The sequence below is a fragment of the Orcinus orca genome, chromosome 2, assembly GCF_937001465.1.
Source record: "Orcinus orca chromosome 2, mOrcOrc1.1, whole genome shotgun sequence".
Lineage (NCBI taxonomy): Eukaryota > Metazoa > Chordata > Mammalia > Artiodactyla > Delphinidae > Orcinus > Orcinus orca.
This window is the reverse complement of record NC_064560.1, coordinates 173,703,100-173,719,751: the sequence shown is the minus strand read 5'-3', so window position 1 is coordinate 173,719,751 and position 16,652 is coordinate 173,703,100. Positions and strand designations below refer to the sequence as shown.

Sequence of the window (16,652 nt, the reverse complement as noted above, 5' to 3'; positions counted from 1 at the left end):
AAATGCTCCCGTTGCGGAAGCATTTGTGGGAGTCACCCACAAAGCCCGGACGGAGCATTGGAGAGAAGAGATGGGCCGGAGGGAGGTGGAAGCCAGCTGGCCCGGCAGCAAAGCGGACCGGATGGGCGGGGTTTGCGAATGTCTGAGACCCTGTGTCTGGCTCCCTGGAGCCGGGGGCGGGGCGCGGGTAGGCCTCGGACCCGGTTGCTGGTGACCGGTCGCCTGACTGGGCTCCTCCCCCGGCCCGCCCCTGAAGGTTTATCTTGTGACCGCGGAATCTGGTTCTTCGTTCCTTGAGCTTGTAGTCTCAGCTGCGATGCGTTTCTTGGGCGCCGCGTTCCTGTTCCTGGCACTCAGCGCCTCCGCCCTGGCCGAGCCGGTGCATTTCAAGGACTGCGGTGAGCCCCGGGGCCAGCCTGAGGTTCCCGCACCCTCTGCGGGAGACCCCGACAGAACCCGGTGCTAAGATCTCCGAGCTAGGTTGGGTGGGTCCCCCGGGCCGCCAGGCTCAGCCTCGGACCCCTCGTGGAGTGGGCTGGAGTGGGTTGGGGTAGGGGACACGGTGCTGGCCTGGATGAAACCCGACCACTCACAACTTTTCTCCTTCCTTGGAACGCGTGTTTGGGATCCCAGCACATTCCTGGAGGTGGGCCTTTTGCTGAAGTTTCCTAAAGATTGTAGGGCAAACAACCGAAGGTCCATGTGCAGCGTTGGGCGTAAGGGGTGCGGCGCAAAACTGCTTTTTATTTATGCCTTGTGCCTTGGATGTCCTCTGCCTCTCCACTCCTTTTGCTTTTTTAAATTTCCGTTTTGCTGATAAGTCGAAAGTCAGTTCTCCTTTTCATGAGTTATTCCGTTAGGGCGTCCTTTGGGCTATGGAATTTTGTGATTCTTACCAGTTTTCCTCTCCTATTTATAAAACTCATGTTGCTGGTCACAACTTGTGATACATAACCCTGTCATGCAGCTATGGTTGGAATCTTTGTTGAGAAGCACAACAGGGGGTAGAAATTGTGAGCTCCTTCAGTCAAGTCTATCAAATTGTTTGAGCAGAACTTTTCTGAAGTGGAGAGGTGTAATAATAAATGAAAGAGGCATGAAACTGATTTTATAAAATTTATGAGCGGGAAGGAAACTTGGAGATCCTATAGTCAATCACTGAATTCCAGAGATGTTAGGTTACTTACCCAGTCACACAGCAGAATGGCAACCGGAATAAATTTGCTTCTTCATATCCAGTGCCCAGGTAATAGTAACTGCTTAATAAATATTTGTTGGAAAAGTAAATGAGGGAAGAAATACTCTTTCCACTATATCTCCAAAATTCATGTTGAGGCAAAAACAAAGTTGGGGGCTAGGAGACAGGAGTGATTAAGGAATAAAAATTGCTGGCCTGTTAATACTTAACAAATGCGGTTCCACTGAACTAGGAGACTGGCATTTGAAAGATCCTATTATCACCTCAAATTACTGCCTTTCTCTCCACTAAACTTAGTGGCCAACATTTGGATGAAGACACTGTTAACTTTATTGTCACTCAACTCTCACAATCTATTTTACAGATGAGGAAACAGGCACATTAAGGTACTTGCCCAAGTTCTTAACAGCAGTAAGGAACCAGGTTCCTAGTAAGCAGTGGGAAACTAGTGGGTGTTTGTGAGTCACTTTGGGTTTCAACAGTAACATTAACATTAAAAAAAAGGTGGGGGGGACTCGCCTGTCGGTCCAGTGGTTAGGGCTCCACGCTTATACTGCAGGGGGCAGGGGTTTCATCCCTGGTCAGGAAACTAAGATCCTGCAAGCCGCGGCGCGGCCAAAAAAATTAAAAATTAAAAAAAGAAAAACAACTAAGGAAACTAAATCCTGACATTGTTCTGCTCATGTGAATAAAGCAGGTGTTAGACCTATGGCAAAAACCTCTTAAGGGAAGGAGAGTTTCAGTTACAGACTTTCTATTTACTTTTGAATTGGGAAATACAGTGTAAAAACTTCAGTGCCCACATCAAAAGGTTTTTTGAGTCCCACTCTATGCCCCCTTTCCCTGAAGTGGTATTTCCTCAAGTGAGAAATGGGGCCAAGCGAACTAGTTTTGCAATTTTTGCAGGTTAGGACTGAGAAGTTTGCTCTATTGACACTGGAAGTCCAGAAACATCTTGTCAGCAAAAATAAAACTGGATGAAGGAGCTACAAGTACTGCCCTCTACTCAGTTCCTACTAGATCATGTGACCCAGCCTTGAAGGAAACTAGAAGTTGAAAGTTGAAACTAGAAGTTCAGCATAAGCACTGATTTTCAATAAGTTGTTGACTAAAATTCCAGATATTTTCTTTCCTGGCCATAGACGATAGGACAGAGTGGAAGAGAGTGCTTAAAGAAGAGAATCTTGTATTTATTGTTTGAGAACTTTGCCATGATGGAGAAGCAAGTCGGTGATAGGGAACTGCTAAGTATGATTTACAGACCTAGCTGAAGCAGTGTTAGTCAATACGATGCAACTCTTCCACCCAAGAGCAGGCAGATAATGTGCTCTCAACCTGCCTTTTCCTTTCTGTCTTCATGCATTCTACTTTTGAGACAGAGTCCATTCTATTGTCTAGATCCATAATTTCTACCCACAAAGTAAATTTGAGGTGAGAGGCTCACCCTTTGTATGAAAGGGAAACTTGCTAACCCACCCAGGAGCAGCTACTCTAGATTGAATTCATGGACTAAATCCCAATATGATAGTAATAGTGAATACCTATATAGCATTACTATGTTCCAAGCACTTATTTCAGAGCTATATGTGTATTAGCTCACCTACCCTATGAGGTAGGTACCATTATTAGCCCCCAGAGAGGCTAAGTATCTTGCCTTAAGGTTCCATAGTAAGTAATGGAGCCAGTGAGATTTCAAAGCCAGGTGTCGGATCCCAGAGTCTAGCTGTCAGCAGTGGTATATGAGTGGCGGAGCTTAGGCTTACCCTGTCGTTTACTTGCGTTCTCTCCCATTCAGCTGTCTGGTTTCAGGGGCCTGGATGAAGTAAGGAGATTCTTAAAGATTTGTACTTAACCTTTTTTGGTCAAGGTATTTTTGTCCTTGTTTAGACTGAAAAAAAAGGACACACACCCTGCCTCAAAGACACTTATTTTGAAGAACACAGGTTCCAGAGTAGAGTGTACTACAGATGCATGCTTAAGATTGTTCTCATCGGTAGGAGTGTACAAAGCTCAGAGACCGCTGATTTGGAGAGCTACCAGGACAGGATTGAAAGATGGTAGGGAAAGGCAGTTAGGGAGCAGCCAGTCTCAAGATTCCAAATGGAAACAGTAGCGGTGCAACCTGAGCCATCGCTTATGCCGAGTGTGCTGCTTTAAAATCCTGTGTCAGGATGGAAGGAAGGGTGGGGATGATTTCCCCTGGAATAGCCCTCCCAGGATATAGAGCAGGGGAGCTGACTAGGTATACTCAATAATTTCTTTAATTCCCTTTCGCCTGTCAAATGTGAACAGTTTCCCGGGGACCACGGATGGTCGGAGAAAGAACTCGCCCCCATTGGGAAGGCAGAGCACCTTCCCGTTAGGTAAGAGACAGCCTAGGAGGTTTGTTTTCCCACCCATTTCAATAAATTTTTCTTCTTTTGCAGGTTCTGGGGTCGGAGTTATAAAGGAAGTGAATGTGAACCCGTGCTCCACCGAACCCTGCCAACTGCACAAAGGACAGTCTTACAGTGTCAATGTCACATTCACCAGTAGTGAGTAAAAGTGGCTCTTACCTTCAAATTCATCTTAAAGCGTAACATCAATCTCAAGTATGGGAATAATTGTGGGAATATGAGGGAGGGGAATTGCAGTCAGGAATTCTGTGACCTCCCTCTCAATGGGCAAAGCTTGGACTCACTATGCTTCCTTCTCACACTGGGTTCCCATATGCCTGTTTCTCAGAATCCATAGTTGCCAGACTCCCTTCGAGCGAACAGGGGGATTTCCATGTTTTCACAGGTCAAAGAAGACAGCTTGGCTTCTCCGTGCCCTATTTTTGGTTCACATTTCATGGGAGTGTCAACTCTGTTTAGCTACTGACTGCAGAGTGTTAGTACAGACCCCAACCCTGTAGACTCTGGAACGCCTCCAAAGTGTTATTTCAAGCAATATATCTTCTGGCTGTTAAGTCTATTTTCTGCCTGAAAATATAGGAACAATTAATATTTAGCCTCTGTAAGGTTTGGGGAACTCACTGGTGACCCAAGAAACAATCAAGAAGCTTTCTTCTTCAACTTGAAGGCATGTTATTGGAACTTGTTTCTTTCTGGTACCACATTCATTTCCTTCAGATTCCCAGGAATCTAGACAATGTGAAAATCTCTGTTTCTAGAAAGAGCATCTACCTTGAATCTTTCCCTCATTTTCTATCCTATGGAACTAGACTAGACAGACTAATTAGGAACTTTGAGATTTCTGTCATCTCTTGTTTGTAAGCCTAAAGACAGCTCTTAAGTCCTAGAGTTGTTCTCTCTCCTGGACAATACGCTGTCCCCTCTAGTGTTCCAAACCAAAAAAGTACCTTCTAAACAAAAGTAATTCCCAACCCAGACAGAAAGAAAGAAGCAGAGCCAATGCTCTGGATCTCCAGAAGAACCTAATAGTGCATAACTCCAGTTGCCCTAATTTTAGTATATTTATTCCTCTGCCCAACTTGCAATATGGAGGGTAGAGGTTAGCAAGAAATGTTCCTCTTTCTTTTACCCAGTTTCTAAAGGGTTACCGCTTTCACTGCTGTTACAGCCCGTGGCATTTCTAAGGAGACTCCTGTTCCCTCTTTCCATATTGTCTTCCATTTTATTCTTAATTTCTATCGGAATCCTTTGGACAGGGTATTTGAGAATTCAGAGACCAGTCTCCCCAAACCCTTTAAGATACGCAATACACTTGACAGAATCTGATGTAAATAGTAAACAGAAAGTTTACCACCAAAAATCAGTTAGCTTGTTCGATAAAGTTATTTATCCATCCAGGTGGCTCTGATTCTCCTGAGAAACTATGAAGGCAGTGAAGAGCAAGGTGGGGTCAACAGCAAAAAAAACAGCCCCCACTGACTGCTTTTTTTTTTTTTGTATAATTCAGTAATTTTTCAAGTTTCAGGGTGAATGCTTACTATATAGCATTCACGGAGGTACTAAGCATAACTCCAAAGAGAAATAGACCCTAGGAATTAAGAGGTACAGAATTTGGTTTGCTATCCCAGCAATGCCGTTGCTTGAGAATACGTCTGAATTTTTTATTTACAGTTTGGAAATAGGCTGTTTCCATCACCATCTTATTCTCTTTTTTTTTCTCTTAGGCACTCAGTCTCGAAGTAGCAAAGCTGTGGTGCATGGCATTGTGATGGGCGTCGCAATTCCCTTTCCTATTCCTGAGCCTGACGGTTGTAAGAGTGGAATCAGCTGCCCCATTGAAAAAGACAAGACCTATAGCTACTTGAATAAACTACCCGTGAAGAATGAATACCCCTCTGTAAGTGACATTGTAGTTGAGGACACCAAAAGTCCTGTGACTAGATTGGAAATATGAGGAGAGGGGGCAGGAAGAAAAGATTAGAATAGGAATCCTTCATCTCTCTGAGGAAGAGTTGGACACCTGGGAGAAAGGAGTGTAGGAATCTTGAGCTGGGGTGGAGAGTTTTCACTGTGTCCCTTTGTTCTTTGTCTCTTGCTTAATGGTCAGCCTGGGCCTAACGATGCCTTTTTTATATACAGTATTTCACTGGATTCTTGTGACCACCTGTGTAGAGGTGATACTATCCCCATTTTACAGATGAAGAGATGTTAGCCTCCAATGCTATGCAATATGAACAGAGTCCATTCTGCCAAGAATTACAGCCTAGATTGAGACCCAGTTCTCGTGATTCCAAAACCTGTGCAATGTTATAAGATTTTAGCTAGGTACCAAATAGTTCAAGATTTCAAGTAGTCAGAGCATTGTCATCAGAAAAACTTGGTTTCTCCATTAATCTCTTAACAAGAAAGCAGTAATTTATTAGGTCCGTAGCAGAGCGGTGGCTTTTTCCTCTGCTTTCTCTCCTCCGCCACCACCCCCCACAACCTTCACCTCTGACTCGCCCTGCTGTACCTACTTCTTTTTCTACCAAACACTTGTGAGATAGAGCCTGCTGGAATGAGCCTGTGTTAACAATATGAATCTTGATAAGAATGGAGGAAGTAAAGGGATTACTTTTTTTCCATGAAGAAAAAGAGCTGTATTTCTTTGTTGTTTTTTTTTTAAATTTATTTAATTTTTGGCTGCGTTGGGTTTTTTTTGTTGCTGTGCACGGGCCTTCTCCAGTTGTGGCAAGCGGGGGCTGCTCTTTGCTAAGGTGCGCAGCTTCTCCCTGCAGTGGCCTCTCCCGTTGCGGAGCATGGGCTCTAGGCGTGCAGGCCTCAGCAGCTGTGGCACGTGGACTCAGTAGTTGTGGCGCCCGGGCCCAGCCGCTCCACGGCATGTGGGATCTTCCCGGACCAGGGCTCGAACCCGTGTCCCCTGCATCGGCAGGCAGACTCTCAACCACTCGCCACCAGGGAAGTCCCTAGAGCTGTATTTCTTAAAAGGCGATCAAGTAGAACCAGGAGCAATCTGGCCATTTATTTCCTAGAAACAGCAAGTAATTAAAGGACATTCTAAAAAGACTCAAATATAGGGAGTCTGTGCTTAAGCGGTATCAGAGACCCTAAAGGTCAGGAAGAGATTTGTAGATTAATTTGCAGAGCAGCCATGTAATCATGGGCATATCTGAGCCTCAATAACTTAGAGTGTCTAGTTAGGGCCTGATACCGAGTAGGCACTTAATATATGGTAGCTATTGTTAAGTGACATTTCATTTGTTTTTTGTTTGTTGGTTGTTGTTTTTGTTGGTTTTGCCATGCCACGCAGCTTAAGTGACATTTCATTTGAAAACCAGCTTAAACTATGTTAATGTGTGCACTAAGTGAAACAGTAGTTGATGTGTACTAGTCTTGAAAAATTTATCAAACAAGTTTCAAGAAGCTGGGTATCACTGTCACTCAAATGTTGCATTCTGAAGAAACATTTTGAGTACAAAAGAGAGGTTGTAACTAAAAGCAAGTAAGCTTAAGAAAGGACTGGCAGAGTGCCAGTGCCTTATTAAGAATTAGAAGAGAGAGCTCATAGTATGAGTGTAACAAGTCAAGGCAGAGATCTCTAAGCGGGTATATTATTGAAGAAAGAAAAAACAGTTTGGGCTTCCCTGGTGGCGCAGTGGTTGAGAGTCCGCCTGCCGATGCAGGGGTCACGGGTTCGTGCCCCGGTCTGGGAAGATCCCACATGCCGCGGAGCGGCTGGGCCTGTGAGCCATGGCCGCTGGACCTGCGCATCCGGAGCCTGTGCTCCGCAATGGGAGAGGCCACAACAGTGAGAGGCCTGCATACCGCAAAAAAACAAAACAAAACAAAACAAAAACAGTTTAAGGGCATTAATCAAAACTGTATTGCCACAAAGGTCATTGTCCCTGAAAGTATTCATACAACCCTAAACTTCTTTGAACATCCTTTGTGCTTTGACATTTCATTTTCCAACTAACAAGTAAGTTTCCTGAGACCTAGGAATCTAACTTTTTACTCTTCATACTTCGTAGTTAAAGTTGGAAAAAGCTGGATCAGGTTGTCAAAATGCATGTGAAATTGTTTAAATGTAAAATTATTTTCATGGATGGCTTTATTTTTTTTAATTAATTATTTAATTCATTTATTTATTTTGGCTGCGTTGGGTCTTCGTTGCTGCGCGTGGGCTTTCTCTAGTTGCAGCGAGCAGGGGCTACTCTTCGTTGTGGTGTGCGGGCTTCTCACTGCGGTAGCTTCTCTTGTTGTGAAGCATGGGCTCTAGGCACACGGGGTTCAGTAGTTGTGGCTCACGGGCTCTAGAGCACAGGCTCAGTAGTTGTGACACACGGGCTTAGTTGCTCCGCGGCACGTGGGATCTTCCCCATCCAGAGCTCAAACCTGTGTCCCCTGCATTGGCAGACAGATTCTTAACCACTGCGCCACCAGGGAAGTCCTGGCTTCATTTATGTACCATCGATCTCAGAGGGAAAAAATGCTTTAGAAATTGTATTTGAGAAGCTAACTGCTAACACCAAATCCTAGGTGTAACTTGGTTTGCCCTTCTAAGCTAAAGGACACGGGCTGTGCCCACATCCCAAGCAGCCTTCATGGTGGCATGACTTAAGAAAAAAGGATGAGGAATTAGGCAGTTTGTTACAATTTACATTTAGGATTCATAGTTAAACCCATTCTGGATTGAGGTGAGGTTCTAGTTTCATTTTTCCCAATTCTTTTTCTCTTTCTCCAGATAAAACTGGTGGTGGAGTGGGAACTTACAGATGACAACGACCAACGTCTCTTCTGCTGGCAAATCCCAGTACAGATTGAAAGCTAGAGCTATTTGATGCCAATATGTCCGTCTGGGGGTGAGAGAGCACGGGTGGAGGGAGAGGAGGAGAGATCAAGTCTAAACTAAATCAGTGCCATAAGATGAAAGGAATTTCTAGACTGCCGTTCTAGCCTCTCAACCTCCAAAAGCATCTAAGACCCTATTTCCTGAGAGCTCAGAACTGTCGCCCCTGTATTATCCTTTGTAAAAGGGTTGAAGGAAGGAAGAGAAAGTGAGACTGTAGGGATTGATTTAATTGTCTTCAGGGAGAGTTTTTTGTTTGTTTTGGTTTGGTTTTTGCTTTTGGAATAAGGAGGGTCTAACCAGACATGATCCAAATCAGGCTGCTTGGGGGATATTGGATAACTCGCCCTAGGGTTACTAGCCCTTGCAGCAAAGCACGGGTTCCAAACCACATCCATCTAAGTGGGATATTACATCTGCAAGTTCCTCATCTCCACGTGCCTCGTTGAGTTCAGTGCATCTGGCCAATGAGCTTCCTCACCTCCAGCTCCGCTGCTTCACCGGCCATGACTTGCTGTGCAGTGGTGTCCAGCGTGGCAGTGGAGGGGAGGTCTTCTACAACAGAAATTCTCTGCAGTTAGCTCATGTCTCCTTTACTATCTTAGGTGGTTTTCATTAAATGCATCACTTGATTAGCAGATGTTTGATTTTTTTTTTTAACAACACTAACTTGTGGCTTCTTTATGCACCTGGAAATGTCCCTTTGAATAAATAAAAACTCGTCAATCTCTTCTTCTGCATTTGGGCTGTGGACACCTGCTTCTTTCACAGAGTGTGTTCCCCCAGATCCATGGTAGGTGGACACCTGGTCCCGTGGTCCCAGAGTGCAGTACTGTAAAGACATGACTTTCAGAAACTGCCACTTCTCCCTTTCACACAGTTAGGCCTCACCTCTCTATCTTACACAAAACGACCTTGTTTGCTTCACTTTGCACAGTCTTATACCACCAAGTGTGCTTGAAAGAAACAGTGAAAGCAAACATCACCTAGTTGAATAACATCTGCAGGGTCAGGGGAACTGAATTTGGGGTTGAGGTGGGGAGTAGGAAGTTACAAGTTGGCATAAGTACAGCAATCTTTGGGAACCTCCTGCCTTGAAGAAAGCCTAGAAGCTTAAAGATGAAATATGAAGTTGCAGGAAGTAGTGGCTAGATTATTTAAATCTTGGAGTGTCCTGCTCTTGAAGTACAAGTATAATCGTGGGGCATATATTTTGCTGTTTTGAATCAATGTACTATCAGTCAGGTTTTAGCTGTCACAGAGATTACAGCCCTATTCACAAAGGAGTTGGGTAATGTGGAAGGTCATCTCTTTTAGTCTGGGGTGCTTATGCAGCAAATAAGTCATTTGGTCCAGTTCTTTTCATCCTACTGATTTCACTAGATTTCTTGGATTTCTTTGGCTTGTGAGTTTCCCAGGAAAACCACCAGGGGACAGCAATAGATTGGGAATAATGTTATCAACGGCCAAGATTTCCTAGTTAATTTCTGGAGCCATTCAACCACCGTACTCTAGCTAAGATGTTTTGTGTATCCTATCACATTGTGTCTAGAGGGACAGCCCACTCTCTCCACATGCTGAACCCTGGGTATATCAAACTTAAATGGATTCCAGAGGTGGTTAACTGCTGTAGTTTCTGGCTTCAGACTGCCGGTAGTTGGATCCTGGCTTCACCAATCAGTAGGATAACCAGTATGATCTTTAAATCCCTTAACTTTTCTGTGTGTCAGTTTCCTTATCTGTTAACTAGGGTTAATAACAGTAGAGCTGTGAGGATTAAATGAAGCGATGCATGTAAAGCATTTAGAATGACCCCTGGCACATAGTACATAATCAGTAAATGTTAGCTGCATTCCAAGAGACAGACATTGTCCCCCATCTAGGTATAGCAGGAAAATCAGAAGGTTCAATCTGATGTGTGATGATATGTCACCTCAAAAGTGAGGCAATCCTCTACACACAGGAACTTTCTCATGTGCCTGGAAAACCTCAGTTCTCATATGTGTCTGCTCTCGCCCTAATCCCAGAAGACTCTCATGTCATTGAGCTCCTTTGAGGCTAACAACTGCCTGCCCTGCATTTTGTACTTCTGCCCTCATATGTTGAAGGAAGACAGAAAAAAAGCAGTCCCACTAGTGTATACCCTTCTGTTAGAGCAGAAGGGTCATGCGACAGCTTAGAACTGTTTACCAGCCATTGTGAGGCTACGTGGAGCCTGCAGCAGTGAGCTGGGTAGGGCTCCCACAGAGGGATTAGTTTGAAAGGTCGTCTTCTGTACAGAGGGTTTGCGGGCAGCCCCCTCAAAAAGGTCATGCTCTTTCCTGTGACACTCTCACGCTTTTCTAGTCCACTGAGCAAGCCATGGAGGCTTAGACAGCTCCTCTCTTGCGTGAGTTCCAGAGTAGAGAAACCCCAGACTGCAGTGGTTAAAAAAACATGATGCAGACCCCTGTTTACAGCATAAAGGGAATCCAATACCCAGTATCCCCAGTTTGGGAGAGCGTTAGATGGGAGGGCTGGCATTTCGTCAAATCTTCAGGCTAATGAAAAGCAATGAGCATGGAGTAATTTCTAATCCCCTATGTTTGGTTTGAAATTTTAGTTGACTTTTTAAAAGCAACAGATTGATCTTAATTATGCTTTGCGAAGGTTGATAAAACAGTCTGTTCTCTGAGAACACCCACGGACATAGGAAAGTGGCTTGACATAGGTGGGGTCCAGGCTAAGGGAAGGTGATCTGGGATTAGCCATTTACATCAGACAATCCAAGAAGCAAATATTGCTTAAACGACTGGGTTGTTGTGAGGACAGGGTCATGGTACGTAGGGAGAACATTGACACAGAGGAAACGGTTATGTGTGAAAAATGTCGCCAAGGTGATAGTTACCTTGAACAAGTCTTTTCCCAGGGACCCTTGGGAGAGAGAGCAGGAAATAGAAGCTGGGGGATTTAAAGGCCTGAGATACTCAGCTGAGGAGGGTGAGGGTGTGTGTGTGTGTGTTGGGAATGGGAGCTGCAGTCTTGTGTGACCTGCGGTAGAAAGTGGCACAGGATCTCCACAGATGTTGCCTAAAAAAGTCTTTAGAAGAGTTGAGTCATTTTGGGTTGTTGTGTTTCCTTCTATGAAGAGAATCCCCTGGCCTATCCCTCAGATTCTAAACTGAATCCTATTCAGTTACAGCTGTCAGTTGACTAGCAACTAAATGGTCTGGGTGTTGGTTGCCATGGAAACAGCTAAAAGGCCCATCGCTATGGGAACCTACCATGCTCTCCAAACCAGGGATTTGGTTTCTAAAAAGAAGTGGAGGGGAGGGTGGTGAGTGGGGCCCAGGAGATGGGCTGCAGAGGTGGCTTGAGGGTCCTTGGAGAAGGTGGCAAAGTGGTGAACACACATGGCTAGCTCCTTAGTGACTGGGGTGGAAGAGGGGCAGTGGTGTCTCCCACTTGCTGCAGGCATTCCCTGCCTGTTCTCGGCTCCTTGCCCCATGACGCCAGAGTGCAGATGTTTGCTGTCCCAAATAGAGGAAAGGCATGAGACCCTGGGGCAGACCTAGCCCGTCAGCGCTGCTCCCCTCATCTGCTGGGGCTCTGAGAGGAAAAGTCGTGGCTCCTATCTGCCTGGCAGGCTGTTCTCCACACGTCGTGTGTCCCAGATAAGCAGCCAGCAGTGAAAGGATGAGCTTAGCTCTGCCTGCCGGTTGGCTAAGCTGATAAGGAGCCTGGCAGACAAAATGAATGACTGCTGGCCTCGAATATGGCAGAGATGCTGGGAGTTGGAAGATGCCAGGTGAGGAACAGTAGGGCTTCTGTTCTTAGCGTTAGAGAAATGCATTACTCTGCTCTCCCCTACCCACCCACAGGCCTCTACCACAAAAAAAGGAGTACTGCAGGTGGAGCAAAATATTAAAGATGAGGTTTTGCGGAGGTTCTCGATGGACGCGCACAACCGTTATGAGTTTCTTTTCTGGGTTTTGCAATCAAGGGAAATAGCTTACATCAGTGTTTAGTGGTAAGCTGACCTTTTACTGAAACAAAGACGAAACATCCTAGTGGCTCTGCCATGAATTACTGTCAATGTGTAATATAAAAATGGAAGGGATTGGGCTAGATAATCTCTAATGTCTCTGTCAGAACTAACAGCTTATGATTCATCAAGACACTGAAGGGAAGCTCAAGCACCACGGGCAAGCGGATGCAGACTAGTCACACCTGTGAGAGCAAGGACACTTCCCGGTGCCCAGAGGGCCTTAGGACAGAGACTAAGGCCAAGATATTTGATTCAGAGACCATCTCAGATAGGTTTGTCCCTGGGGACTTTCACCCGATTCTCCACAATTCTGAGATGGGTGGTCTTGATCTTCTCTCCTCATCTCGCCTTCTCCTGCCTGCAGGCGCTGGTCTTGGCCCCTCCTGGGGAGCTTTAGAGTCTAGGAGCCTGGCACCAGAGACAGATGCCATCTGCAATCTGAACCACTCCACAGGACCATTGAGCATTTCCCCAGGCTCCTAGGGAGGTTTTCACTTTTGGAACACAGCAGTTGTTCAGATTTCTATACTGTTTAAATTTTTAAATACATACTGGGTTTCTATCCCAGCTCCAACTCTTTCCCCAGCTGATTGACGTTGGATGAGTTATTTAACTTACGTTTAAGGCTTCAATTTCCTCAGCTGTAAAACAGGAGGATAAGAGTGTCCACCCGGCGGTGGTTCTAATGATGACCCGAGGTGGTGTATGCAAAGCATTCAGCTCAATGCCTGACTCTAATAAGTACCTGATTATTATTATCCTTCTAGATAAGAAAAGAAGGTTGCATCCATGGAAACTGCTCAGTGGCCTAGAATCACAGGCATTTGCCATGAATTTGTCTTCTAGGCTCCATTTCAGGTGCCATTGAAGACCAGTGGCCTCCTGATGGCCACCCTGTGGTGGCCGATTCTAATCCTCTCTTTATGACACTTAACCACATTCTTTTTCATGTGTAATTTGTAATTATTGTGTCAGCTTACCTTCCTACTAGACTGTAAACATCTTGAGAATAGAGACTGCCCTTTCCTCTCTAAGTAAATGCCTAAAACTCAGCACTCAGCAATTATTTAGCAATTTTTTTCTCTTTTGTTTTTTATTTTTTTGCCGCTCCACAGGTCTTGCGGGATCTTAGTTCCCCGATCTGGGGTTGAACCCGGATCAGCGCTGTGAAAGCGCCAAGTCCTAGCCACGGACCCCCAGGGAATTCCCATTTAGCAAATTTTTTTTAATGTGGAAAAAAATGTCATGATTCTTTAAGTGTTGAATCCGACCATTTAACCCTACAGTAGCCTTGGTCTCCAAAGGGCTGGGAAGAGTCACAGTCGATTTGGTTTCATCCACAGAAAGAAGGGCATGGTAGTGCCCTATCCTGGGTGGGTAGCTCTAGAGCAGGACTCGGGCTCCCATCCTGTAGAAGTCAGTTGTCATCTGTGTCCAGGGCTCATGGACAACACTAGCTTGTCTCCAGCCTGCAGGCTCCCTGGCCTTGGGCTCAGGAGGAAATGTCTCCCCCTCCCTTCCTGGCAGCTGTCTGTCTTCAGTTCTGTTCTCCCAGCCTCCTGGCTGCTCTTGGCTGCCCCTGTCTGGGTCACGATGCCAGTTCTGTAGCTGCATGTTGTATCAGGTTGCCTCTGAGAGTTCGAGAGAAAGTGGATCTGGCTTATCCAACTCTATCCCCTCTCTGGTATGCTGAAATCTCTGCAGCCTTTCGGCTTCCCTCCAGAGCCTGCTAGTGCTTGGCTCAGCAGGAGCAAGGCCCATAGAGCTATCCAGAGCATCTCCAAGAGTGTGGCTGCTGAGAACCATCTCCTTTCAAGGTGGGTAAAGGAAAGGGCTGGGGTAGGGAGTAAGGCAACAGAATGGATGTAAGAGAAAAGACTCTAGGCTGGACCGATTTGCCGTAGGATCTTTGGACGAATCATTTAACCTCTTTTAGTTAAATACATCACAGAGGTGTTGTATGGACAAAAGGAAACGACGGATGTGCACATATAGCTTGGAAATACAAAGGCTACTCATACTCAGAATATTGATATCATAGGCTAGTGGAGAGGACGGGCAATTCACCCTGTAGATTTTCCGGCTTAGTTACTGATGACTTGATGAGCTGGACATACCCACAGAAAAACCCACAAGAAAAACAGCGTCCTGGATTTGATCACTCTAAGAGCAAGTTTAAGATTTCACCACAAAACGGATGTCTAAGGCAGCTGACTCTTCTGAAATGTTTGCTGTTAGTCCTGAGGGTATATGCAGCTAAGGCAACTGCTCATTTCCGTCATCCTCATTCCCTTGCAGAATTTATGTGGGCAGGACACTGTGCATTACTTCAGCCAACGCTTACTGAGCACCTGTTGTGTGCCAGGCACTCTGCTCGGCCCGAGGGATGAAAAAAATGAGTAGGGCAAGGTCCCTGCCTTCAAGGAGCTCAGAGTCTAGTGGTAGAGGCAAGTGGCAACCCATCACGGCGATACAATGGGACAATGCTGTGACAGTCACATGTACAGGAGGCCATGGCATCCAGAGGGCAGAGCACTGAAGGCAATTTGGCCTGGAAGCGGCAGAGCCAGGTCAGTCTTCTGCTGGGAGCATGGCTGCAAATGGAGATGTCTAATATGGTACTAGATCTTTATTCATCCATCATTTATCCTTCCTTCCGTCATTCAACAAACATGTCCCTGCTCTTTGTCTTCTGAGGTTTTTGGGAATATTTATTGTAGTGAATTTACCTTCTCCTGAACTTCTCGTCTTGGTTAATTTGTTTTCACTTAAAGTTCTTCCTCCTCCGTTTACTCTGGAAGTAAGTAAACATATTTGGTTATGTCCTATGTACCTAGTACACATATGTGTATCTCCAGCTAAAGTTACCAATTTGGATTTTAGACTTCTGGCCCCCATCTGACCCACTTCTCCTTTCTCTGTCTATGTTCCAGCCACACTGGTCTTTCAGTTCCTCAAGTTGGCTGTGCTCCCCTCCCCCAGGCACGGGACACTTACACATGCTGTTCCCTCTGCCTGGAATGCTCCCCCTCACTCAGTTAACATTCATTTAGTTAACTCTTAGTCATCCTCCACATTTCTGCTGAAATACCTCTTCCTCCCGGAAGCCTTCCCTGACCACCTCCCCCAGATCAGAGCAAGTCCGTACTTTGCTCTACGTTCTCATGGCACCCTAGTTCCTCCCTTCCAGGCACGGTTCAAAGTTACATGCTGGTAGGATTATTTGATTAATGTCATTTCTCTCAATAACTTGTAACCATCATCAGGAGAGAAAACATTTCTATTTTGCTCATCACTATATGCACAGTGTCTAGCACAGCTCAACCTGAGGAGCAGGTGGCCAATCAATATTTTTGGAAGAATTAATTAATGGAGTGATTAATGACTTTTTTGCCACTATTTGCCTTGGGCCTAAATGGCTGTGTGTCCAAAACCAAAAACAATCCCAAACATAAAATCAAGGACCAGAACTGAACAGGGAACATCCTCTAAGAGAGGCACAAAAAGAAGGTAACCAGGGGCGAGATGTCCCAGAAATAGGGGGCTACTGGCTTGTAGGAGTGGAGGGCCAAGGTAGGAAAAATAGGAAGTCTGGAGGCCCCTGGCAAGGTCAGACCTAGGAGGTGGGTTGGGAAGGAGGGAGAATCAATAGGTAGGTGTTGAGCTATTACCCTGATTTTCTCACAGGGTACTTGTGTTCCTTGGGTGTAAGATAATGTACGGGGGTCCAAAAGACAGGATAAGTGTCCCATTCTCCTACTGCTTCGGTTATAACTAGACTTTGAGGAGTGTGGGATTGAGGGGGAGGAAGATCATTTTATATTAAAACCAGTACTGATATAAAGTGGAGTATAAATTTCATATGATGATAAAAACACAAGATTTCAAAGACATTGATGCTATGACTTCAGTGGTAGATCAGTGAAAGAGTCTGAAAAGCATTAATACCTCAAAGTACTATATTCCAAAGGATTCCATATGATTGAAGTTTTATAAAGCAAATATTAGATATACATGAAGAATACGCTCTTTTTTTTTTTTTTTTTTGCTGTACGTGGGCCTGTCACCGCTGTGGCCTCTCCCGTTGCGGAGCACAGGCTCCGGACGCGCAGGCTCAGCGGCCATGGCTCACAGGCCCAGCCGCTCCACGGCATGTGGGATCTTCCCGGACCGGGGCACGAA

General features: G+C 45.4%; 1 protein-coding gene and 1 long non-coding RNA gene across 2 annotated transcripts; one reads left to right on the top strand and one right to left on the bottom strand.

Moving 5' to 3' along the window:
- The first annotated feature begins 50 nt into the window (after positions 1-50).
- NPC2 (NPC intracellular cholesterol transporter 2) lies at positions 51-9,183 on the top strand. The gene is made up of 4 exons (XM_004262236.4): positions 51-398; positions 3,625-3,732; positions 5,319-5,491; positions 8,339-9,183. Exons 1-4 carry the CDS (start codon positions 317-319, stop codon positions 8,423-8,425), a joined length of 450 nt encoding a protein of 149 aa, XP_004262284.1. The 5' UTR covers positions 51-316; the 3' UTR covers positions 8,426-9,183.
- LOC125963454 (uncharacterized) lies at positions 9,086-13,290 on the bottom strand. The gene is made up of 2 exons (XR_007475454.1): positions 13,216-13,290; positions 9,086-9,275 (listed from the first exon to the last, which is right to left on the bottom strand). It is a non-coding gene; the product is annotated as an uncharacterized LOC125963454 (long non-coding RNA).
- Between the last annotated feature and the right edge of the window lie 3,362 nt (positions 13,291-16,652).